The 25,008-nt window shown below is 51.3% G+C and overlaps 1 protein-coding gene across 3 annotated transcripts in view; it reads left to right on the forward strand.

The window, feature by feature from the left end:
* MXRA7 (matrix remodeling associated 7) overlaps positions 1-16,869 on the forward strand; it is a gene marked incomplete at both ends in the record, with an annotated part of 29,931 nt that extends 13,062 nt beyond the window's left edge. The window contains 3 exons of one of the 3 annotated variants that reach the window (XM_079724653.1): positions 3,381-3,438; positions 8,039-8,135; positions 16,755-16,869. In XM_079724653.1, coding sequence (XP_079580779.1) covers positions 3,381-3,438; positions 8,039-8,135; positions 16,755-16,869 — 270 coding nt within the window. Of the gene's footprint in view, positions 1-3,380; positions 3,439-8,038; positions 8,136-9,180; positions 9,215-13,217; positions 14,505-16,754 lie in introns of those variants that run through there. The other 2 variants (XM_079724655.1, XM_079724654.1) reach the window with 2 other exon arrangements.
* Positions 16,870-25,008: the final 8,139 nt, after the last annotated feature.

Here is a 25,008-nt window from a genome sequence, read left to right on the forward strand (position 1 = left end):
GTCTTAGTGTAGTTTTAAGTCTTAATAACTGAAGAAGTGTAAATGCTACAAACCTACAGAATACATCAGTTGAGTATTTACTTATTTAAATTCCTTTTATACTTAGTTTCCTGACATTTGAATGCTGTGTTTTTCATTTTAAGTCTTTGTGAGTGCTGGAATCTGGACGGGCGAGCAGGTAGAGGGGTCCTCTCCTGTGGGCACCTCAGATACCTGGTCGACCTCCCTTGAGGTCATGTCCAGACTGTCACGTGTGCCTCCAATCCTCATAAGATCACAAGGCTGTACTCACAAAGGCAGTCCCTTTAGTCACTGACCATCTGCCCATGAATGGTTTTCCAAAGTCTGAAAATCAGCTGGAGCCACTAGACGGGGGTATTATATGAATCTGGATAGGAAACGTCAACATATTTAAAATGTAGATAACTAACCTTTCAAATGTCATTTTTTGGTATGTTGGGAGCATTTATGCTTCTGAAGTTATTAAATCTTAAAAAATCACACTAAGACGTTGGCTGCACAATTTTTAAATACTAGTAGCAACCTCTAAGTTGCTTTCGTGACTCACCAACGGGTCATAACCGGTTTAAAAAGTACCACACTTCAGGGGCTTCCCTGGTGGCACAGTGGTTGAGAGTCTGCCTGCCGATGCAGGCGACGCGGGTTTGTGCCCTGGTCTGGGAGGATCCCGCGTGCCGCGGAGTGGCTGGGCCCGTGGGCCATGGCCGCTGGGCCTGCGCGTCCGGAGCCTGTGCTCCACAAAGGGAGAGGCCACAACAGTGAGAGGCCCACGTACCGCAAAAAAAAAAAAAAAAAGTACCACACTTCAAAAGTCAAGTGCAAAATCCCAAATGTAGACCAGCCTCTCCCCAGGGGGGTGTTGGCAGGTCAACTGACACCGTGTCTCTTTGGGATAAAGAGGTCTGCCTTGGTTCTTGAATTTACCATCCTGGGTAGCAATTATCTGGGTATGTGTCTTTCCTACCGGACTGTGAGTTCCTTCACGAAGGGGCTGTGCTTGCTTTTTCTGTTGTTTTTCCTTTAGCCTTTGTGTCCCTCGAACATAGTAGGAGAATTGGCCTACCCTCTAGTCTTGATATTGGGCTTATTTCTGGGCTCTAGCCCTGATTAGATTAATCTGTTTTTCTTTCTGTGTTTTTTCTCTTTCTTTTTTTAAAGAAAAAAATATATAGTAGCCCCAAGCTCACTGTTCAGAGATCCCTGTGTAGCATTTTAAAAATGCAATTCATGCCTATTGTTAGAAAATCCAAATTATACTGAAATGTGTAAGATGGAGAGGAAAGGCCGCCCCCAACCAGCTCTTCTCCCCAAAGGCGGTCGCTGTTATCGGTGTCTTTGCGTGTCCTTCCAGAAAACGTTTTCTCCGCATTTATGAGTGTATATGTGCACTCCTGTTTTGACATGCACACCAAGAATGTTGCACTCTTCACCCTGTGCTGCTTCTTGCTTCTCCCTTTGGTAATGTATCTCAGTGTGCTTTTCACATCGGTACGTATGGTCGCCTCCTTTTTTAATTTTTTTTTTTAATTTAAAAAATTTTTATTTTTCTGGCTGTGCCGCGTGGCATGTGGGATCTTAGTTCCCTGACCGGGGATCGAACCCGTGCCCCCTGCAGTGGAAGCTTGGAGTCCTAACCACTGGACCGCCAGGGAAGTCCCCAGTCGCCTCCTTTTTAAGGCAGTGTTGCACAGTATATGCGTGCACTGTAATATATTTAAGCTGTTAATATTTTGGTGAACATATCGACCAAACTGTTTAACTATAATATATTTAACTATACTATATTTAACTCCATGGATGAACATTTAGTTGTTCCCAGTTTTGTCTTGTTCTCCCCTGCACCCAGAGTCCTCGTATAAAAACCCAGATAGATGGTTTTCCAGCCCAGAGCAGATCTCTAGAACTGGGTTTGCTGAGTCAAAGGGGCGTCTCCTTTGTCCCCCAAAGAGGCCTGCCTTCCCCTGCAGCCACAAAGACGCTCTGCTGGGCAAAATCCCAGAGGCGTCTGGACACCCGAGCCCCAGGTGCTGGCCAGCGCTCAGGGCAGCGTGCCTCACATCAGAGGGTGCTGAGCCTGATGTAAACTGCTAACTGGAGAAGAGCCAGCTCCTGCCTCCGGCCCTGCGGCATCTTGTGGGGTCCAGTGAGAGAGAAAGTCACAAGAGACTCGAGGCCCTTTGGGTTTGCCTAAGATGACCGGCTCTTGGGCTTTTGTGCAGACTTTGCCTCCCAGCTTAGCACTCTCTGATTTGTTGGGGGGACTGCCTGCCCGGCTTGCTGAGGCTGCAAGCCGCTGGACCCCCGGGCCGGGAGCCTGAAGGCCTGGGTTGGGATTAGTCCGCCGCGCTGTCTCGGCCCCCGTGGGGCAGCTCATTCACGTCTGGGCTCCCCTCTCCTAAACCTGCCGGCTCTGCCTTGTCTGCTGTTGGGCTTCCTCGGGCCGCAGGTCCCTGGCTCTTCAGTCCCTCAGAGCCGCAGCACCGGCACCTCCCTGTCATCCTCCAACATTCCTGCAAGTTGAAGTCACTCCTGCCTTCCACCGAGGCCATCCCGGGACATTCCTTCCAGCCTTCTGTTTAATTTGTCTGTGTGCGTGGGAGAGAACCAGGCTGAGGGAGGTGGAGCTCCCATTTTGGGAAAAATGGAGCCTGAAATGGTCAGGGATGGAAACAATGTTAAAGGAAACAGAGCTGGAGCCTCTGACCACAAACGCAGCTTCTCTGTGACACCCAGCCCAGCCCGGACCCCAGAGAACCCGCCAGCTTTCCTCTCGTGCCTTTTGTTCTACTCACTATAGCCAGGAGTGGGAGTCGCCCAGTCCACTTATCGAAGTGGCACCCACCACTTGACCAGCACCCACCTGGAAAAGGCAAAGGGACCGAGGTCAAAAATTGAGACACTGATGTCCCTGTTTCCTTTTTTGCTTGTTGGTGTGTTTTGGCTGCACCGCATGGCTTGCGGGATCTTAGTTCCCTGACCAGGGCTTGAATCTGAGCCCACGGCAGTGAAAGTGCCTAGTCCTAACCACTGGACCACCAGGGAGTTCCCGCTGATGTCCCTGTTTCCACCTGCTGTTGACCGTGGCCCCCACTCAGGACCTCCTGGCCACACTCTAAGGACAGCGCGGGTGCTGTGAGTGGTCACGCTGGCCCTGGGCGGCCCCCTCCTCTCCCCGCGATGTCCTGTCCACCAATGCCCCCTCTCCCCGAGGCGGTCACCCGCTTCCGGTCCCCAAGCACATCTATCCTAAGAGCAGACCCAGGGGTCAGGTTGCTTTGACCGAGGGGTCAAACCCTGAATGACAGTATCAAAAATGTAAATCAGGTGCGCAGGCACTGAGCCCTCCCCTTGTCTTGCAGGAAGAGGAGCTGGATGGCGTGGAGGGCCCACCCCTGGCAGGGCCTGAGGAAGACAACGGTGAGTGGGACCCGCGCACCACTGCCCGCTGAGGCCGGCCGGATCGTGTCTGGCTGTGGAGGCTAGGCTGTGCCACGGCCCTTTGGATTCCCCAGCTGAGGATTTGAGTGGCAGGAGGAGGGGAGAGGATGGAGGGGGAGAGGATAGAGGAGAGGGGCTGCGAAGCCGTGTCTGCTGCAACCCAGAGGACACTGAGGCTGGAGCCCACTCCTCTCTGACCCCCTGCTTTCCTGCACGCATCTCCCTGACCACCTACTTTGCTCTTTTGTTTTTGTTTTTGTTTTTGGCTGCACTGTGTGGCATGCAGGATCTTAGTTCCCTGACCAGGGATCTAACCCGAATCAGTGCCCCCTGCAGTGGAAGCCTGGAGTCTTAACCACTGGACCACCAGGGAAGTCGCTGCTTTGCCTTTACTTTTCCATTTATACAATGTGAGTTGTCTCCAAATACAGGTGGCCTGTCACTGACCTTCTGTTTCCTGCAGTGCCTCTTAACTCCTTTCTCGTCCCCGATTTGTACATTTCACATTTCTCTCCAAACATCTCGGACCTATTTTATGGAGACTAAAGCCACTTACAGGGCCGCCTCCCAGGGTTCTGCAGGTTAAAGTCCCCCAGAGAGGAAACGCCTGATTCCCAAGCAGCTCCAGCTGACTAGCGTGGCCATCAGGTTCCAGGCAGCTAGGGGAAGAGAAAGGGAGTGACCGGGAGCATTGAGCAATTTGGACTTGACCAGCTAGAAGGCAGTGTGTTTGCTCTGGCCACCCACGGGGACCAGTGCCCCAGACAGACAGACAGGATCAGACACGGTGTGGGGCTTCTGCTGGTTCTGTCATGTTTTATTTCTTTAAAGAAAAAAAAAAAAAAAAAAGAAGCTGAAGCAAAAATAGCAAAATGTCAACATTTGTCAAATCTGTATGGCAAGTACAGGGAGGACTTATTACTTGCTGTACTTTTGTGTACGTTCGAAATATTTCATGGTTTTTTAAAAAGGGAGTCTGTTGCTGTGATTTTAAGTCAACAACTGGCTGGAGCCCTGGAAAGAGAAGGTTGCAGGAATGCAGTAACCGAGGCTGGTGTGGGCCAGGCAGGCAGGGCTGGGATGGGGGGTGGGGAAGCTTTCCCTGAGGCCCAGCAGGGATGGGCCTTCAGTTTCTATCAATAGAGCCTTAGAGGAAGAGGGAGTGGCAGGATGCTGCAGGGGGGCGGGGGTTGGGTAGGGTGGACATCAGCCCCTTGCCAGGGGCTCTCCCTCCAGCTGTTGACTCTCCAGATCCTCTGCGGGAACCGTGGGCCTGGGGTGTGTCCCTGCCACGTTATTGGATCCCGGTAGTGATTTGGGGACACAGGAGGCAAGCGCCAAGGCTGCTGGAGGCCCCTCGGCCAGGACAAGGGGAGGCTCAGCAGACCCCTCTTCTGAAACACCGTCAGACCCCATAGATGTGCAGCCCCACACCCAGCCGTGGGCAGTGTCTCCGGGCCCTCCGTCCTCATCTGACTGCTGCTCCTGGACCTTGCCCATCCCCCAGCCGCCTCCTCCCAGCCCTGACAAGGCGGAGGCAGGAGAGATTTAGGGCCCCAGCTGTCAGAAGAAAACGTGAGAGGCCCCTGGCCCCTCTGCAGTGAGCCGCTCAGTGTCCACTAAGGTGCCTTCCCTAAGCGGCTGAGTGGATTCAGAAGACTGCAAGAGGAAGTCCCCCCTCCCAGGGGTCTCTCACGTTGAACCCTCCTGGTCTAGCAAAATTGGAGGCTGCTGTGGAACCCTCGTCACACCATATGTGATTAAGTGAAAGCCTTTTCAAGCCTTGTTCTCTCTGGCTCGAAGCAGCATAATCAGGCCCCACAGATTGAAACCTTGAGTAGTACCCAGCTGGCAGCATTTTTTATGTTTTATTTTTCTAAAACATAGCAACACAATGACCTTGAAGTCGAAGTTAATCCGTCGTCTTTGTCCGTTGCCTCTTTCTGAGGTCCAGAAGCCAGCATGGTTGTGAGCTCACTCTGAGACTAGCTCCGTGTGATTCTGTCCCATGGCAGGTTCTTTCCTGACAACCAAAGACCCAGGCCCCTTAAACGGCGGCCCCAAATTACTCAGCATAGTTCCCAGATGCCCGGACACCGCAGTCCAAGCCCCGAGCCTTTAGAAGCTCCTGATGCTGCGGGCCCTTTGCTCATCAGCCTGAGCTGAGCTCAGCCTGGAGGGAAGAGAAGCTGATGGGAGCGGGGTCTCCGGGGCTGGGGGGTCGGGGGGAGTCATCCTGTCTGCGCTGAGCCCCAGCCCCAGCTCACCAGGAGGAAGAGCCAAGGCCTGCCCTGGCAGCCTGGCTTCTCACCCCGTGTCCTCCTGTCCCCTTGCTTCCTGCCCCCCGCCTCACTGGCTTCCTTGCTTTGCTGGATCTGTCTCCCCAGACCTGCAGCATCACCTGTAGAGCCCTTCCTGACACCCCCCCGCTTAAACTTCCAAGCAGCCCCCTCCCTGCCTCTCTCTCCCCTCCTGCTGTGCTTTTCTGAAGAGCTCTCAGGACCTACTGCAAACTCTGTATTTTATTTTATTTTACTTATTTTATAAGATTTTTTTTTAACATGGACCTTTTTTAAGTCTTTTTTTGGCCACGAGGCATGTGGGATCTTAGCTCCCCGACCAGGGATCAAACCTACACCCCCTGCAATGGAAGGCGAAGTCTTAACTACTGGACCGCCAGGGAAGTCCCAAACTCTGTATTTTAATTACTAATCTTTGCTTGCTGTATGTTTGCTTCGCTGCTAAGTCCCCAGCACCGAGCAGAGTGCTCGCTAAGTATTTGCTGAATGAATGAAGAGCGAATTAATCCTGGTACAAACACCGTAACTGCTTCCTAAGGCAAGGGCTCAGCCCTGGCGGCCAGATTCTCCTGCAAAGTCAGGCTGTGGTGAGAGCAAACACCACCCCAGCTACAATGCCTGGGTTCTGAATTTGCATCCAGAACCTTCTTTTAGCCCAGAGAGAACTCGAATCTCAGAGGCTGCAGCCTTTTTCTCCCTGGAGCCCACATCAGCCTGTCTGATCACTCGGGACAGCTGCCAGCTGGAGGAGGTCCGGGTGGCCCCAGGGCAGGATGTGGAGGTGTTTGAGATCCCTGACACTGGAGTGACACAGAACAGAAGTGAAAAAGAATACGTCCGTGTGGGAGGGTGATTTGCTGGTCTATAGAACAGAAGTGAAAAAGAATACATCCGTGTGGGAGGGTGATTTGCTGGTCTTGCGTTTCCCATGCTCAATTCTTTATACATTAACTGAAATTAGATAAGACAGGCACTGAGCCTCTATCCCCGAGGCTGACCGGAGGCCACCTACCCTCCACCTGCTGGGCTGAAGGACCACATAAGGGCATTGCTTCCTAAGGGAACTCTCTCCACCTGGACACTCAGCCAGGGGAATGCTCTAGAGCTCTTTCCTTTTCTTCCCTTGCAGCCTTCACCTGTACATGCTGCCTCCTCTGGCCTGGCTTCCCTACGTCACACGTCCCTGTTTTCCTCTGTCCACATCCCCTGGTGTGCCTTCTTCAGGCCTCTAGAGCTGCCCTTTCATTTGTTCCAAAGCAGCTACGGGGTCTGCTCTGGGACTGGCAAAGCCGGGTACACCTGTTCAGCAATAAGTACTGGGGATTTTTGGTTTGGTTTTTTCGGTTTTTAAGTTTTTGACCACGCCACGTGGCTTGCAGGATCTTAGTTCCCTGAGCAGGGATTGAACCCTGCCCTCGGCAGTGAAAGCACCGAGTCCTAACCACTGGACCGCCAGGCAGTTCCCTAAGTGCTGGTTTTAATGACCGATTTGAACACTGTGTGAACAAGCCACATCATTCCCATATCCCATTGTGGGCTGGATGCGTTGTTTCAGATTTTTAATAACTGGTTGCGGGGAGGGGCATAGAAGGGGCCTGCCGACATGATGCCCCTGGATGGCAGGGCGGGCACCCCCAAGCCTGGGAGACCCGAGGACCTTGGCAGGAGGGTCGGGGGTCCCTGGAGCCTTCCGGACCTGGGACCCGAGGAGAGGCAGGGCACCCATCGCCTTAGCACAGGCTGTTTCCCAGAGATAAGGGCCCTCCGACTGTGTAATTAGCACAGCAGTCATGGGGAAGGGGGTGGTTCAGGCTGAGGGGGAGAAAAGCCTTGTGGGCAGCTGCTGGGCCAGAGCCCTTGCTGGAGAGGGGCCCACAGGCAGCTCTGTGGATGGCTCAACCTGGTCTTGGAAGGGAACTGGCCTTTGGTGGATGGAACTGAATAGCATGGGCGGGGGTGGGGCGGCGATGCTCCCTTCACTCCGGCTGCCTCATCCCCGGTTCAAGTTCCCAAAAGAGCTTCTAAGTGGAAGGGGTGTGGGGGGAGGACCTGCCAGGCCCAGGGGAGGGTGAGCAGATGTTGTGGGCGTCCAGCCCTCTCTGAGGCTTAGGTGAGCCGGCCCGGGGTGGGCATGGGGCCCGTCTGCCCCTCTTTGAAGCGGGGGCACCCTCTCTGGCCCAGGTGGTTCTTTGGAAACCCTTCTTCGGAAGGGAAAGGGGCCTGAAGTTGCAGGCGGGCGCAGCACCCTAACTGGCTCTTACTGGGTGTCCTCTCTGCAGGGGGAGAGGCCTTCTCCTTCAAATACAGTCCCGGGAAGCTGAGGGGAAACCAGTACAAGAAGATGATGACCAAGGAGGAACTGGAGGAGGAACAGAGGTAGGCCGCCCACCCTCTTCGGGGTCGCTCAGCTTTCTACAGTACCGGTACCGCCGTGAGCCCCCTTCGTTGCAGGCGGGAGAGGAGGAGGGCCTCCTGTAAGCTTTGCCAGCCCCCCACTCTTCCATTTCCATTTTAGGGTTTTCTCCCCCATGTCCTGGCAATATTCGGCCAGGCTCGATTTCCCCCGACAGTCCCCTTGGGGCCCTCGGGAGGAGCGTGTGAAGGTGATGGGGGGAGGGTGGCCGAGCCCCTTCTTGCACCCCACCCCTCCCCCGCCAAAAGGGAAAAAGCAGATGCCTGGGAAGAGCCTGGAGCAGATCGGCTGTTCACTTACACGGAGGGTTCATGACAAAACCAATCCATCACTGCAGGACAGAGCATGATTCTTCCTGCTCATCCACTTGGCCACCAACCCCCCTCAGCACCCCCCAAACCCCCCAGCCCAGGGCCAGCAGTCGTTTTTTATCCGTTCTGCTCCACGGAGCTCTGAGGCAGTTGCGGCCACGCAGCTCCTCATCTTTAGAATTGGGCCCTTCCCCCGCCAGCCCCCAGCCGGGCACCCATGCACACCCCTGGGCTTCCCTCATGAGGAGCAGTAGGGACAGGCCATGGGGGAGCACCAGTGGTCTGACACGGGCCAGCCTGTGGCCTGGGGTCCTCTGGTTTAAGCACAGAGCTAAATGGGGGCCTGTGTTTTCTGAGCCCAGCAACCCGGAGGGGCTGGGTGATCACCCCCTACTTCCTAGCTAGCGTAAGCTGGGGTCTAGGGTCAGAAATGGAGGCTTTATTATTCCAGGATGCAGATCTCAACTACCCTTTATTACCAGGCCACCCTGCGTCCCTCAAGTCAGAAGGCCCTGTGCCCACGAGAACCCCCTTTCCCCTCCTGGAGCCGCCGCCAGTCCCTCCAAACCTGGCCTGGAAGGCTCTTCACTGGGGGCGGAGGGGTGGCAGGGTGAGCCCAGCCCGGGGAAGCCCCCCACTCCTCGGAGCCCAGCCGCTGCCTCTGGGTGTGATCCGGTTTGCTGCCTTTATATTTCAGGATTGAGCTGACCTCTGACCTCACTTCCCTGTAGCAAGTTCCTTAGGTCCTGAGCCACAAATATCCTTGCAAATCCTTTTGGTAAGGAGACTGACTTCTTAGATTAGTGGTGCCTCCCTCATCCTGTCTGTTACTGTGTCCCCATCACGACTGAATGTGGTCCAAACCTCTCCTCCTCCGCTGCCTTCGTAACCAATTAATTCATTTCTGTGCACCCGGGCCTGCTCATTCTTCTCCAGCGCAGGGCTCCTGGGTGAACAGGCTCCCCTCCCAGGGCTGCAGGGTTCTTGGAGGCCCAGTTAACACAAGTCGCTCCTGGGCCTAATGGGCCAGCTGGTTGGAGGGCCAGCGCCCCCTTGTGAGGCTGGGGGGAAACTGTCTTCCGCTGGACTGCGTGGTGTCACGCCTGCAGTTTTCATCTTTCCCTGAGAAGGTAGAACGGTGCCCGGCAGAAACCCTGTGCCCTCAAGTTGTGGCTCAGGCAGGGTGTTATGATCAGAGCAAGGGCTGGTGGACTGCAGCCCTGTTTTTGTAAATCCAGTGTGACTGGAACAGGGCTGCGGTCACTGTTTTTCTGTGGTCTGTGGCAGCTTTTGCACTGCAGTGGCTGAGCTGAGTAGTTGCAGAGGCCCACAAAGCTGAAAAGAGTCAGTATGTGGCCCTTTCCAGAAAAGGTGTGCAGCCCCAGAGTTAAGGATGGAGGGGGCTTGACGTGCCTGTGGTCCCTCAAAGGGCCCTGTGGACAGAGGCTGTGACCGGGACCCTGGCCCGATTCTGTGTGCTCTGCGGAGATGAGGGGCCATTAGAATAGGAGAGGCCAGTTAGCCGACTCAGTGGCAGGTCTCGGGCTGGGGTCAGACTGCCACCGTCCCTGGGTTTAGTGCTGGGACCTCGGGGAGGGACAGGGAAAGTCCTTCTTCCATCGTGTTCAGACAGCAGGCTCTGCGTTGCCCAGGAGGGTCTTTCCCTAGTGGATCTTTGGGGGTCTCTAGATGAGTGGTTCACGCTGAGCTATTCTGTGGGGTCGAGACTGCCCAAGCGCTGCTCTCGGGGTGAGGGTTTCTCACCTCCTCACCTGCAGGCTTGGTTATCACAATCATGCTTGAGCTGAGAAGGAGGGACTGGTGGACTTCATGGTGAACACGGTCCTCCCAGGGTGGGGCTGGAGTTCATGTTCACTCTCATTACCGCCCCTCCCAGCATGCTCCTGTGGCTGTCCGACACATCTGCTTGTGAGGTGCGCTTGCTCCCTCCTGCCCCTGCACGTGGTCAGCCCACTCAGCACTGCATGGGGCCCCTGACACCCACCCCTCTCGCATGTTCCCCGCACAGTGACGCTTGGGGCTGCAGAGGCTGGCAAGTGTGGCTTCGCGTTTTCATCTACAGCACGATAGTTCCAGTGGGGACCGGGAAAGCTGAAGGGTGTGAGACAGCTCCGGTCCCAGCTGAGTCTAGGAAACTGCCTTGGGATTGTCAGTATGAAAAATATTGTCAAACCACTAAAACCACAGGCCAGTGAAAAGTGTGTGCTCTTCTTTGCCTGTCAGATTCTTCTGGACCAAACTCTGCTTGTTCCTAATTCCCTTCCTGGCATTCAGGGTCCCCGTCAAGTTGCAAGCTGGTTAAAAACCCATGCTGCAAACCCTTGACTTCAAATTCTTTACCTTGGCCAGCACAGCAGTATCTAGACCCTAAATCTTTAGTAGTTGCAAGACCCAGAGTTCCTCAGAAGCTGCAGTTCACAAGTTTTCAGGGCATGACACTTGGTAAGCAGGACCCAGAGAAAGACACCCCAAATTCGTTCCTCCACGTGGTTAATAACTGGGCGTTCCCATCCTTGGAGCAGCTCACAGATGAGATTCCTTCTGCCCAAGGGGCAGAAAGTGTAAGGTTTGTAAATCCAGAGACACGCTGCTTAAGAAAGACCCTGCTTCCTCACCCTGCTGCCCACCTCCTGCTGGGTCTCCCCTGGGGCTGGAGCTCACAGGCTCCCTCAGCACTGCCTCTGCCGGGATGGGGGTGCCCCTGCGTTCTCCCCGCAGCTTTTCTGGGAGGTGCCATACCCAGCCTCAGTGTGGCTGGGACACTGGGCTTGCAGGTTGTGACCGCTCCCCGCAGCAAGATGCCACCCCCTCAGCCCCAGGGCCAGTGAAGCTGGCGAGCTTGGCTGACTTCTAGCTCAGCAGCAAAAAGAAGACGCACCATCGGCTACTCCTTTCCTTGTACACCGTCCCTTCTTCCCATCTTCTGGTCCAGGGGAAAAGTGGAACCCAGGAGGTAGACTAGGTTGGCTCTGATAGTGAGGACCCAGGACCCCAGCACCCATTCCATTCTGAAGGTCCCCAGGACTGGCCTGACGTTTTTGGAAGTGGACACCACTCTAGTGGATGGTGTTTTGAAATGCGTAACTGGCAAGGGTGAATGGATATTCTGCTTTCTGCCCTCTGATGGGTCCACAAACCATCCACCAGTGTGAATTTCTAGGAACGCGTGCTGACTCACCTCCACATGAGGGCGCCAGAGGGATAAAATGGAACCCCACCGGTTTCCCTCAGTGCTCACCTGGGTAAACCAGTGCTTCTGCATGTCCCTTACAAAAGGTGGGCACACCATTTGTGTCATCTGGGGAGCACATTTCCTTGGAAGCCACTGTCCCCAGAAGGGACAAAACCTACCCAGCAAGGATAAGAAATAATCTGTGGTAGGGGCTTCCCTGGTGGCGCAGTGGTTGAGAGTCCGCCTGCTGATGCAGGGGATACGGGTTCGTGCCCCGGTCCAGGAAGATCCCATATGCTGCGGAGCGGCTGGGCCCGTGAGCCACGGCCGCTGAGCCTGCACGTCCGGAGCTTGTGCTCCGCGATGGGAGAGGCCACAACAGTGAGAGGCCCGCGTACAGCAAAAAAAAAAAAAAAGAAAAGAAATAATCTGTGGTGAGAGGACCGGCCCAGAGAGGACCAGCCCAGAGTGGCCACAAAGCTGAGGATCTGACCCTCGCAGTCTGACCTGCCTAACTAAGTATCTGTGGCTCCCTACCTGCCCACCGACCTACATGTGGACCCCGTGCCCAACAACACACCTGTGGTACCCTCCCTGCCCAACTACCTAATTGAGGACCCTCCGTTTTAAACTGTGCACAAGTGGGCCCCAACCTGCCCAACTACCTACCTGAGGATGCTCCCTGTCTAACTACCCATGTGTGGGACCCGCCTTGCTCAACCACCTACATGTGGGACCCAAACTGCCCATATACCAACATGTAGTACCCTCCCTGCCCAGCTACCTACTGTGGGACCCTCCCTGCCCAACTACCTAATTGAGGACCCTCCCTGCCTAACCACCCACATGTGAGACTCGAACTGCCCAAATACCTGTAAGTGGGACCCTCCCTGCCAACTACCTACAGGTGGGCTTCAACCTGCTCAACTACCCGCACGGGTACCCGAACTGCCCAGATACCTAAACGAGAGACCTGCCCTGCCCAAGTATTTACTCTGGGACCCTACCTGCCCAACTACCTGAAGTCTGACACCCCCTGCCTAACTACCTACAGTGGGACCCTACCTGTTAAACTATGTACAAGTGGGCCCTGACCTGCCCAGCTATCTTATTGAGGATGCTCCCTGACCAACTACCTGCAAGTGGGACCTGACCTGCCTCGCTCCTACATGTGGGACCCAACCTGTACAACCAGCTAAATGAGGGCCCTGACCTGCTCAACTACCACCATGTAGGACCCTCCCTGTCCAACTACCTACAATGCCACCCTACCTGCTAAACTACCTACAGGTGGGCCCTGACCTGCCCCTGTAGGCCTTGCAGACTTGGAACGGGGTCTCGGGCTGGCTTTGGTTAGTGGGCTCTCCTGCAGCAGGTGATGAGAGGCAAACTCCCCTGGGTCTGGATCCCAGCGTCTGGGCTGGCTTCTGCAATTCCAGACGTTCCCCTTCCTCACCCCGTTTCCCCCTTTCCTTTCCTGCAGTACTGGTAAGATGGCATGAGTGAAATAAATTATCTTTTCTCCTTATTTCTCTTTACAGAACCGAGGAATAATGAAGTTATCCTTAGCCTCCTCCTAAAGGCTTTTCCTTTTGGCATCTTAAAACTTGAGAGATAAAGTGGAACCCCCAGAGAGGAGCCAGCAGGCTCCTGGGGCGCATTTTCCTACATAAATCTGCCGGGACTAGGCCCCCATCCAGGACTTTCCTTGGCTGGGAGGATCCCGAATGCCCGTGGCGCTCCCCTGTAGAGGCATTCCTCCCCGTTTGCCTGGATTGCTTTGTTAAGCTGAAGGGTTTTCCTGGACTTTTATTTTCCTTATTACTCAACCTTCCTGTCCACACACGCTTTGCACCTGAGATATCACCAGTGTCAGCAATGCCATCACTTTAAAATCGGTATAGTTTCATTCCAGCCCTCCTGCTTTTCATCACCAAAGCCAAACCAGGAAAGACTTTGAGGTGTGATGGACAAATGAGGGAGAGCTGCCTGTGCTCGCTGGCTGGTTGACTGCCCTCCTTCCCCTTGGGGCCCGCTCCCCTCTCTGTCTTCGGCTGGCTCGGCTGTGGGGGCGAGAGCCCGATGATTGATGAGTGGGCAACAAAGAACCAGAACCAGCTGTTGACTTCCTCTTGCCCTTACCCTCCGCTGAGAGCAGGCTCGGATCCAGCCCGCTTGTTGCTAAGAGGCCTTTTCATTGATGTTCCTACCAGCTCAGCGGAATCTCCACCTTCGCTTTCGCAGAAGCAATAATGATAGTGTTCGCTTAAAACAGCTGTCTCGATTCTGCCTTTTCCTAGGTTTCATAGATGAGTTAGAACTTCTCCAGATAATCAGATCAGTCCCAGATTCATTTCTTGGAATTTTATATTTGACAATATTTATACTATACCAAACTAACCTGCAGTTTTTAGATGTGTTGGTTAAAACATTTTTTGAAAGCAGTAAGTTTATAGAAAAAAAATTTTTTTTCCTCTATTTAGTGGAAGGCCGGGAAATGTCCACTGTTAGCCTAGGGCATGGTACATTCCCAGGGACCTTCTCCCCTGGGTCTAATACCTTAGGTTCACGGGTTTAGGACAGAACAGGCAACAAAGCAACAGCCACACAGAGCCGTGTAGCCTGACCCACACAGCAGTAGCGACAGCAATGTCCTTGTCCAGGCCAGGGTCCGATTGAAAAACAGGTGACTCCTTCCAGGTTATTAAGTTTGTCTGGACACTTTCTGGACGTGGCTTATAGGCGCCAAGCCTCACATACTCCCAATGGCCGGGATCTGTGTATTCAGCCTTTGTTCGGTCCAATAAACTTTGAGTAGATGGTCTTGATTACTGTGTGTTTATTTCAGTTTTGCTTTGTTTTTAAAAAAATCATCTTTTTGAACCCATTAAAATTTGAGCTCTCTCTCAATTTGTGCCTGTTACTCCCCAGCAGAGTGCGAAGTCCTAGGCCCACCCTCGTAAAAATATGCAAGCGCCACGGCCATTAAGAGACGCACAAGAGGATTTGTGTTCCTTTGGGGGGATGCCCACTCATACACCTGGACTGTGATTCCTTCCAAAGAGCTAAACACACAGACTGTCATTTCACAGTACTCCTTTCTTCGGGTGGTAGGGTATCGCGTACTTCTCACAGGCTCCTTCTCCTCCGGACAGGAAAGCAGACTGTAGAAATAACTTTCCCAGCATGACTAAGAGAGGGTTGGATTTGGGACTTCAGTATTTCAGCTTCTAGATGCTGCTGTAGTCAGAAAACCAACTGCTTGCTGTTTGGGAGATATGGGGTTACTGCAGAAGGAATATGTTAGGACAAGCGTAAGACCAGACATCGATCGGATCCCCCTCTAGGCAGGGTTGGGGTGCTGGTTGGGCAGTGCTGTGCCTTGCAGCGCCAGGGTGGCCAGAGGCTGTGCTGAAACTCTGCCTCCTGGTGGGTCTGCAGGGACCAGAGCAGACCCTGCCATTTGGTTTACATCCTCTGAAGGTGGCCCGTGTCGAGCCAGTAGGGCGGTGTGGAGGGGGGAACTGCAGAAGCCTGAAACCGAATGGGGAGCCCATGCCAGCACACAGCGTCCAGCCTCGCTGATGAGCACAGCACAACAGAACAAACAAGAAGCAAACCGTGGCTGCAGAGTCTCACCCCACCCTTTCTTTTTTTTAAAAATTTTTTTAAAGATGTTTTAGTAATTAATTATTTTATTTATTTATTTATTTATTTTTTGCTGTATGCGGGCCTTTCACTGCTGTGGCCTCTCCCGTTGCGGAGCACAGGCTCCGGACGCACAGGCTCAGCGGCCATGGCTCACGGGCCTAGCTGCCCCGCGGCATGTGGGATCCTCCCGGACTGGGGCACGAACCCATGTCCCCTGCATCGGCAGGCGGACTCTCAACCACTGCACCACCAGGGAAGCCCCAATTTATTTATTTTTGCTGTGTTGGGTCTTCGTTCCTGTGCGCGGGCTTTTTCTAGTTGTGGCAAGCAGGGGCCACTCTTCATCGCAGTGCGCGGGCCTCTCACTGTTGCGGCCTCTTGTTGCGGAGCACAGGCTCCAGACGCGCAGGCTCAGTAGTTGTGGCTCACGGGCCTAGTTGCTCCATGGCATGTGGGATCCTCCCAGACCAGGGCTCGAACCCGTGTCCCGTGCATTAGCAGGCAGATTCTCAACCACTGCGCCACCAGGGAAGCCCTCACCCCACCCTTTCATGTTTGCACTCGTGAGAGGTGTCCCGTGCTGATTAGATGGTGTGGTCCAGCCACAGAGAGATAACAGAACATCACTCCCAGCATCCCCCCGGTCCGTGTGTGGTGAACATAAAGCCGATCTCCAGCCAGGCCTGTTCCCTGGTAAAAGGGCCAGGGCCCCTGCTGGCTATAAGGTGTCTTTGTGCAAACTGGAAAGAGGCGCCCCTTCCTCTGGGCAGCGAGACCCCACACCCACCCTTGCCCCTGGGCCAAGCACCCTGTGCACACATCTGTATGCTCCCGTTTCCCAGCCAATTGTGTTTTTCTTCCTCCACTTTTGGCTCATCCCTCTAAACGAAGGCTGTTTCTAACATGTCTCTTCATAGGCTCTCTAGCCGCCCAATGGAGCACCTCTGCTTCCTCGTGGCCTCCCGGGAGGTGTGTAGTCAACATTAAAGAGAGGCCCGGGAATTCCCCGGCAGTCCAGTGGTTAGGACTCCAAGCTCTCACTGCCGAGAAGCCGGGTTTGATCTCTGGTCCGGGAACTAAGATCCTGCAGGCCGTGCGGCACAACCAAAAAAAAAGGGAGGCCCACAGGGAAACTGTAGCACCGAGAACCTGAATGATAACTTGGGATCCCCAAATCTCCAGGGTAAACCCAAGACTTAGAACCCCAGTTTGTAGAAGTCTCAAGTTGAGTTTTTTTTTAGACCAAATCAGCTCCTGTGTTAAGAGTGGGTTTTGTTTTAGTTTCATTTTCTTCTTATTCTGGAAAGCAAAGCAGTAATACAGGAGTGAGGAGTGTCCCGACTCCACGGGATGTGCATGGGCCTCTCTCCCTCTCTCTCCCCTGGTTTGGGAGCATCTTTTTCCTCTTTATCCTTTCTTCTTGACAGAGTTCAGAAAGAACAGCTGGCTGCCATCTTCAAGCTCATGAAGGACAACAAGGAGACGTTTGGCGAGATGTCGGACGGCGACGTGCAGGACCAGCTCCGGCTCTACGACATGTAGGCGCCTCCGCCTGGCAAGACACCGCCACGGTGGGGCCGTGACTCTGCCCCGGCCCCGGGACCCAACCCCGCGCCACTCTCAGACTTCTGTAGGCTTCAGTTTATCTCATATACATAGATGTAGAGGTAGATCATATACAGAGTTGCTCGGTTCTTGCAATTTAGATATCATGTCATAGGAATCAGGACTGTTGTCTTCAGAGAAGAAAAATCCCTGACTTGTTTGGCTTCTGCCTGCTGGTGAGCTTCCAGCTGTCACATGGGCTCCCCTCCAAGGCTGTCATCTGATCCAAATTAGACCTTCCGTGCAGACCCTGAGCAGGCAGCAGCCCAGAAGGGCTGGCTCGAAGCCTCAGAAGCCCCAGCACATGGTGTTGAAAGGATTTAGGGGTGCTGTGGGATGAGTATCAGGTCCCACTGCCCGAGCATCCAGTCTAATAACGCTACACCTTCTTCTTCCTTAGGAGGATTTCTGGACACTTTTGTAACTGTATGGAAGCAAGCAGTAGGGGAGCATCCCTAAAAAGCAAAAAGTCTGATTCAAAGACTCACCTTCGATCCTGGACCAAAGCAACAGTATCAGAGTTAAGACCCTCTAAGTTTCTCTTATTTAAGCGTGAGACTTACTTTATATATAATTAAGACTTCTATGAGTGCTTATCACACACCTAGACCTGTGCTAGACACTGTCAATGGAAATAAAATACACAACACAGTCCTACCTTTAGAGAGATTAAAGACGTGTGGAGGGGAATTCCCTGGTGGTCCAGTGGCTAGGACTCGGCGCTTTCACTGCTGAGGGTGCGGGTTCAATCCCTGGCCGGGAAACTAAGAAGCTGCAAGCCGTGGTGCGGCCAAAAATAAATACATAAAAATAAAGTCCTTTGGAGAAGCCAGGCATGTGTGCAGGAAAAGAGAACCTCACAAGTCAGCATTCAATAAAATGCCAAAATGACCTCACAGAGAATCTGGGCCACCCTAGCACATCAGTAAAGTTCAGTGAGTCAGTGAGTGCATGACGATGGAAATAAAAGCGATTCTTCCGTTCTGCCCAGGTCCTGTATCTGATCACCCCACTGGCAGAAAAATTCATAGCAAGCTGAATTTAGGAGGGTACTCTAAAGGGACAACCTAAGAAAGTTCTTGAGAATATTTTTTATTTGCTGACATAAAACTAAACACACGAAATTAAAAGAAGCAGTGGCGTTTTACGTACCACAATTTAATAATTATCACGGGATCACAGTGAACCTTTCATCATCTCTTGCTTGTTAGGGTTCTTCCCAGGCCTCCCCCCATCATTGTAACTGCTTTTGCTTCTTTGCTGACAATCCATAGCAGGAGGGTCTGATCTGTGTGTCTGTTGTTATATCCAAATGTCAGTTCTTTTTTCTTTTTTAAAAAAATATTTTTATCTTTTTTGTTACTGCTTTTTAAAAATGTTATGATTTAAGTATTATTTGTTCCCTCTCTCAGGTCCCAAGGACCCCCCGGGTTGTTTTTTATCTCCCTGCCCCCTAAATGCATGTCAGCAGAATATGCACTGCCCTGTAGCCACTTTATATCTCTTTCTTCACCTCCTTCTTCCAGTTCTTCTTCTCTGATTATACCAAACAAACAGGAATGACTCGTGGGTATCTGAGTCAAAATTCTCATGGCTATGGGAAAAGTAAACTGAAGGAACTTTTCTATACTTGGTTCAGCTAAGATGTTCCAACTGCAAAGAGCTGAAAACTCCAACTCAATTGTCTTAAACAAAAGGAGAATTAGGGCACGGGAGGAGTCCAAAGGCAGAATGCCTGTAGGTCCATTAGGGTCAGGGCCCAAGCTATATTTCTCTTAACTTGGTCTTCCTTGCACTGTGGGCTTTTGTCACAGACCAGCTCTCCTCAGGGTTGCAAGATGGCTGCAGGAGTTCAGATATCACATCCAGGAGCAGGAAAAGGGCCATCTCTTCTTTGTGTCCTAGGAGTGAGGGAACCAATTCAGGTGCACCCTCCCCTTTTGGGTCCCAATTGGCCAGAATGTCATGTGTCCATGCCTTCACCAATCACTAGCAAGGAGATGGGACCACGATGGTTGGCTGAGATGCCTGGGGCTGGGGCCAGCATCCCCTGAACACTTAGCCATCCAGAGGAGGGGGCCACTGGACCTCACTGGGGCTCTGTGAGAAAGGGGTGGGAGGGATGGGTACTGGGTAGACAGGACCTGTCACCTGGTGGGGACTTGGAAGCCAGTGTCTGGAGTGCCCAGAATATGTGACACTCTTCCTGGGTGGTGGTTCTGTTGCCCAGGTTCTGGGCCTTTGATGCTTTGTGGAAGCACTGCTGGCTTGCTACAATTGTTGGGCGGCTCTGATGCCATTTCCAGATAAGCTCCATCTTCTGTTTATATGATTTCTGTCACTTCATCTGCTTCACTGGCACACCAGTGGCCAGAAGAGCCCTCTTAAAACAAAACCCATTTCCAAATGACACCCATATGTCCCACCAGATCTCAGTATTGCTACTAGTCAGGAAAATCAAAGCACCTTCGAAAAAATGTACCTGCAGGCTCAGAACTTGTTCTTAAAAGTTCCCGGGAGTCAATGTGAGAACTTAACAGATGACCATAAGATAACAGCCTACCCTGCAAGCTGAAAGCAAGAGGAAACATTTGTTCACAAGTGTCGGGAGGAAGAAAAATCGATACCATCTGGGCCACTGCATCGTCCTTAACAGAGAACCTTGTCAAATTTTGGATTTTTGTCAATTTGATAGGTCAAAAATGTTAGCTCAGTGAAACTTTAATTTGCATTTTTCTTATTATGTAAAAGTTTGCACAACCATTCAAATGTTTAGGGGCTCTTTGCATTTTTTTTCCCCCTGTAAACTGCCCCTTCCTGTCTCTTCCTGTTTTCTATTGACCACCAACATTTAATCTCAGGTTTAATTCACCGAACAGCACCCATTTCCGATTATCTGGCCATAATTTGGGGTACAGCACCCGTCATCCTCAAGCCCTTGATCCTGAATTGAGAAGGGAACCTAGATAATTCCAGGGAAAGCTCACCAAATTCAGGAGCCTTAGTGGAAGTCAAAACGCCAACAAAAGTAGACCTCCGTCGGCAGCACGATTTCAACCAGGTGTTAATTGCCTACTTTATATACTCTGAAGAACCACGCACCCGCAGATTGGACCAATCATTCTCCACGGCCAATATCCTTAGCGGCGCCTCAGTGGTTCAAGCATCTGCCAATCTATTGCGAAGGCGGAGCTCTTGATTGCCATTGGGTACCGCATCCTCCCATCGCTCCCCGCCTCCACCCGAGCCCGCTTCCCTCTGAGGTGGGAATTCCGGATGTCCGGTCGCGTCCAGACAGGTTTCCTCAGTGATTGACAAGAGCCTTTGTCCAATAAGGAGTGCAGGCTGGCTCATCCCGCCCACACGCGGCCTTGCCTAGATCCTCCGCGGCGGAGGCAGCCGGGGGCTGGTTAGGGGTAGGCCTCTCGGCCGGGTGCGATCCCCCAGGGCTTCCTTGGAGCCCAGACCCTGCCGGCTGCCAGCCCCTCTGGGCTCAAGTCAAAAGATCTCTCCTCGAATCGAGTTCCCCGCCGCGTCGGGGTGCGGCCTGGCGAGCTGTCTTGACTGGGGCCGTCTCTGACTTCCCTACCGAGGCCAGGTTCCCACAGCTTAGCAAACAGCAAAGCCTGAGCCGCCCACCGAGCTAGACCCAAGATATGAAGACGAATTCGAGCCGGTCCCTGCACCCCAGGAGCCAACCACCACCACCACTACCTTCCCCCCAGCACTACCCAAGCCCACCCTAGACTCCCAGACCACTGTCCCACCTCCGAATCCAACACACCCCCAAACCCCCCTGTTATTCACGTTCCCCTTATCACCGCGCCCAAGGCAAAATCCAGGAGATCCTTCTGATCAGGCAACTGCACGCACCCATATATTCTCACCAAGGTGTCTTTGGTATTGGGCTGACCTTCAAGAAGGTGCAAGGAGAAATGAGTCACACTTTCCCACACCTGTGCTCACCCTTTCACGTTATGCCCGAGGCGCTTAAGCTGAGGTTTGCCAAAGCAGCTGCTGAATAAGTGTGAAGATCAAGTTGGACTCACCACCTGGCCTGAGTGATCAAATTGTTTCCATTCCGACACCCAAATCCGGCCCACTGGAGGCTCCACAGCCTTAGAAGGTTCCCACCAACATCGAGTCTTTGGGCCTGATGGTGGCCTGGGTCCTCTACAAATGAAAAAGAGAGCCATGCCCCACAGCAGGTTGGGTCATCAGGGGTTACTGAACTGTTAAAAACCATCCATCTGCAATCAGGGTTTTTTGGTAAATTTCATTTCTCTCATCTCTTTATGTACCTTAATTACTTTTTGTTGAGCGCTCCAACAGAGGACAGGTTATATTGACAGGTTGTCAGTTATTTAGCTTCTTCAAAGGTTGATCATATTCACCTCAGAACAGTGTTAGGCGGTGTCTTTGGTTCCCTTGTAATCAGCTTCAATGATACCGCAAGTTGAGTTTCAGGAGAGGAGACAGCTGGCAAGAGGAATGAAATTAAGAAAATTGTTCCAGGATGAAAAGGTTTAATGAAGGAAATGGGAGCAAAGGGACAAAACACATAGGATTCAGATTTGAATATTGAATGGTGTGAATTGGCACATTTACCCTTTCAGACATTTATTGAGTCTGTCTTCAAGCAAAAACGCTATGCTGGATGATGTAATGCTAAATGCCTAGGTGAGAGGAAGGTTCACTAACTTTTTGGAGCAAGTGCTAAACGCAGAGAACTGTGTGCCTTGCCAACGCTCTCTCATGAATCTTCACAACAACTCTGTGAAGGACATAATGTTCTCCTACAGAAGAAGAAAACAAGATTCAAAAAATACTGATGATCCAATTTTAAAAAAAACGAGCAAAGGATCTTAATAGACTTTTCTGCAAAGAAGACATACAAATGGCCAATAAGCACATGAAAAGATGTTCAGCAGGCAAATGAAATGTAAATCAAAACCCCATGGAGGGCTTCCCTGGTGGCGCAGTGGTTGAGAGTCCACCTGCCGATGCAGGGCACGTGGGTTCGTGCCCCGGCCTGGGAAGATCCCACATGCCGCGGAGCGGCTAGGCCCGTGAGCCATGGCCGCTGAGCCTGCGCGTCCGGGGCCTGTGCTCCGCAACGGGAGAGGCCACAACAGTGAGAGGCCCGCGTACCGCAAAAAAAAAAAAAAGAAAAAAGAAATACAAGCAATTGCAGAACAATTATTTTAATTATTAGGGACTCATTTTATGAAGCAAATTTAATTTGCAGGCATACAAATTATTATAAATGATTTGGTGATTATTGTGGGATTTTTGGCTGTCGACTGGTTCTGTGTGTGGTTCTAATTTGAGGTTCAGTGGAAGACTGAACCCAGGTTATAAAGGGTCTGACCCATGTGTATGATAATCTAAATACAACCCAACTGCGGGTGAATGGACAGAGGAATAGTAAGACTCGGCACTTCCCAAATTTTTCACTTATAGGGTTTTTAAGTTTTTCTTTATTTATTGTTTTATGTGAACAAGTTATAGAACTTAGTAATAGATTTCTAGGATTTGATTTAAAGGCTTTTTTTCTTTAAGGCTCTTTATGGAAAATTTCAAACATATACAAATGTAGAGGGAATCATGTCATAAAACCCTCGGTATAAACAAGGTCCTACCTGTTTAGCAAGGGGAACTATATTCAATATCCTGTAATAAACCATGATGGGAAAGAATATGAAAAAAATATATATATGTATAACTGAATCACCTTGCTGTACACCAGAAACTAACACAACATTGTAAATCAACTATACTTCAACAAAATAGATTACAAAAACAAAAAACCCTCCGTATTTATCACTGTTTCAACAATTACCCACGTTTTGCCAATCTTATTTCACTGCCCCCCCCACCCCTGGCCAGTCTTTTTCAGCCAAACACAGACATTATGTCATTTTACTCATAAGTACATCAATATTCATCTTTAATAAGAGCATTTGAAAAAAAAAAATAATCACATGCCATTGTCCCCTTAATAAAATTAATAATTCCTCAATATCATCTAATCTCTGATTGTCTAAAGTAGTTGGTTTTTTCAGATCAGAATCCAAACAAGAGCTATACACCACATGTGGTTTTGCCTCAAAGTCTCTTTTTTTTTTTTTTTTTTGCGGTAGGCGGGCCTCTCACTGTTGTGGCCTCTCCCCTTGCGGAGCACAGGCTCCGGAGCACAGGCTCAGTGGCCATGGCTCACGGGCCTAGCCGCTCTGCGGCATGTGGGATCTTCCCAGACCGGGGCACGAACCCGTGTCCCCTGCATCGGCAGGCGGACTCTCAACCACTGCGCCACCAGGGAAGCCCCCCTCAAAGTCTCTTTTATTACATAATAGTCTTCCCTCCATTTTTAAAAAATGACATTGATTTGATAGAGAAACCAGGTCATTCATATGTTTTATAAAATCTTCCACTTTCTGGATTTGGCAGGTGGGGTCCTCATAGTATAGTTTTCCCTAGTCCTTTATACGCTGTGTTTCCTGTGAACTGGTGGTTAGCTCCAAAGGCTTGATCATATTCATTTGCATTGGTTTGGGCCAGAACTCTTCACAGGTGGTGCCATGTTTATTTTTATTATTATTATTTTATAATTCTATTTATTTATTTATTTTTGGCTGCATTGGGTCTTCATTGCTGCATGCAGGCTTTCTCTAGTTGTGGCGAGCGGGAGCTACTCTTTGTTGTGGTGCGCGGGCTTCTCATTGCAGTGGTTTCTCTTGTTGCGGAGCATGGGCTCTAGGCACTCGGGCTTCAGTAGTTGTGGCACAAGGCCTCAGTAGTTGTGGCTCACGGGCTCTAGCGCACAGGCTCAGTAGTTGTGGCGCCCGGGCTTAGCTGCTCCGCGGCATGTGGGATCTTCCCGGACCAGGGATGGAACCCATGTCCCCTGCATTGGCAGGCAGGTGGATTCTTAACCACTGCACCACCAGGGAAGTCCCAGTGCCATGTTTAGTGGTGCCAGGATTGGCCAGAGGAGTCATGTGGTGTCAGCCTGATCCCTCCAGGGTCCCACCTCATGGTTTTAGCATTCATTGATGAGCATTGCCTTAGGGTTTGCTAAGATGGTGGTTTTCTAATTCTATTATTTCTCCTGCACTTATTACTGGAATTCTGTAAAGAACTTTCCTTTACCAGTTCTATGATTTCACTAAAATAGTTTGAATAGGAAAGAAAATTTTTTACATCGACTCCTGTGAGCCTTTTTTCCCTTTGGTAATTTTTTAAATTTTGAAATAATGTTTGACTTACAGAATAGTTACAAGAATAGGACAAAGAACTCTCATAGACCCTTCATCCAGATTCCCCAGTTGTTTGCATTTCACCCCTTTTGCTGACTCGTTTTCTCTTTCATATATACAACCTTTTAACTACTGGAGAGTGAAGTGCACACATAATGCTCCTTTACCTACAAATACAACGGTGTGTATTTCCTAAGAACAAGGATGTACTCTTAAATAATCATGAACAATGGTTGATGTCAGAAAGTTAACATTGATACAATGCTATTATTTAATCTATGGCCTTATTCATGGTTTGCCAGTTGTCCCAACAAATCTTTTATTTAAAAAAAAAATTCTATTCCAGGATCAAGGCCAGGATTCAGCATTGCATTTAATCTCTTTTTTCTTTAGTCTCCCCCAGTCTGGAATGGCTTCTAAGTCTCCTGGTCTTTCATAACCTTGACATTTTTGAAGAGTACAGACCAGTTATTTAGTAGACTCTGTGAACTTCTAACACGATCAGTCTTTGATAGCTTCCTTGCTTTCTGGCATAACAAGATGTCCCAAGTTCATCTGTACCTTTCCTATTCCCTATCCTAACGGCCATTTCTCTAAAGATCCCTGGTTTCTTTCAGTGGGAAACGGGACACAGAGATGGGAACTGAATTCTGATGACACCATTAATGGGGACGAGGTGTGAGTGAGGGTAACGGGTAGATGAGTAGTGCCCGCTGAGGCAGGACTGGCCCCCCAACTGTGCCCCAGACCCCGCGTCTGGGGGAACAGCATTTTCAGGCTGGCCTTTGTGGATCAGTTTTTCTGACTGGGAAAATCA

This window comes from Hyperoodon ampullatus (assembly GCF_949752795.1).
Source record: "Hyperoodon ampullatus genome assembly, chromosome: 19".
Classification (NCBI taxonomy): Eukaryota; Metazoa; Chordata; class Mammalia; order Artiodactyla; family Ziphiidae; genus Hyperoodon; species Hyperoodon ampullatus.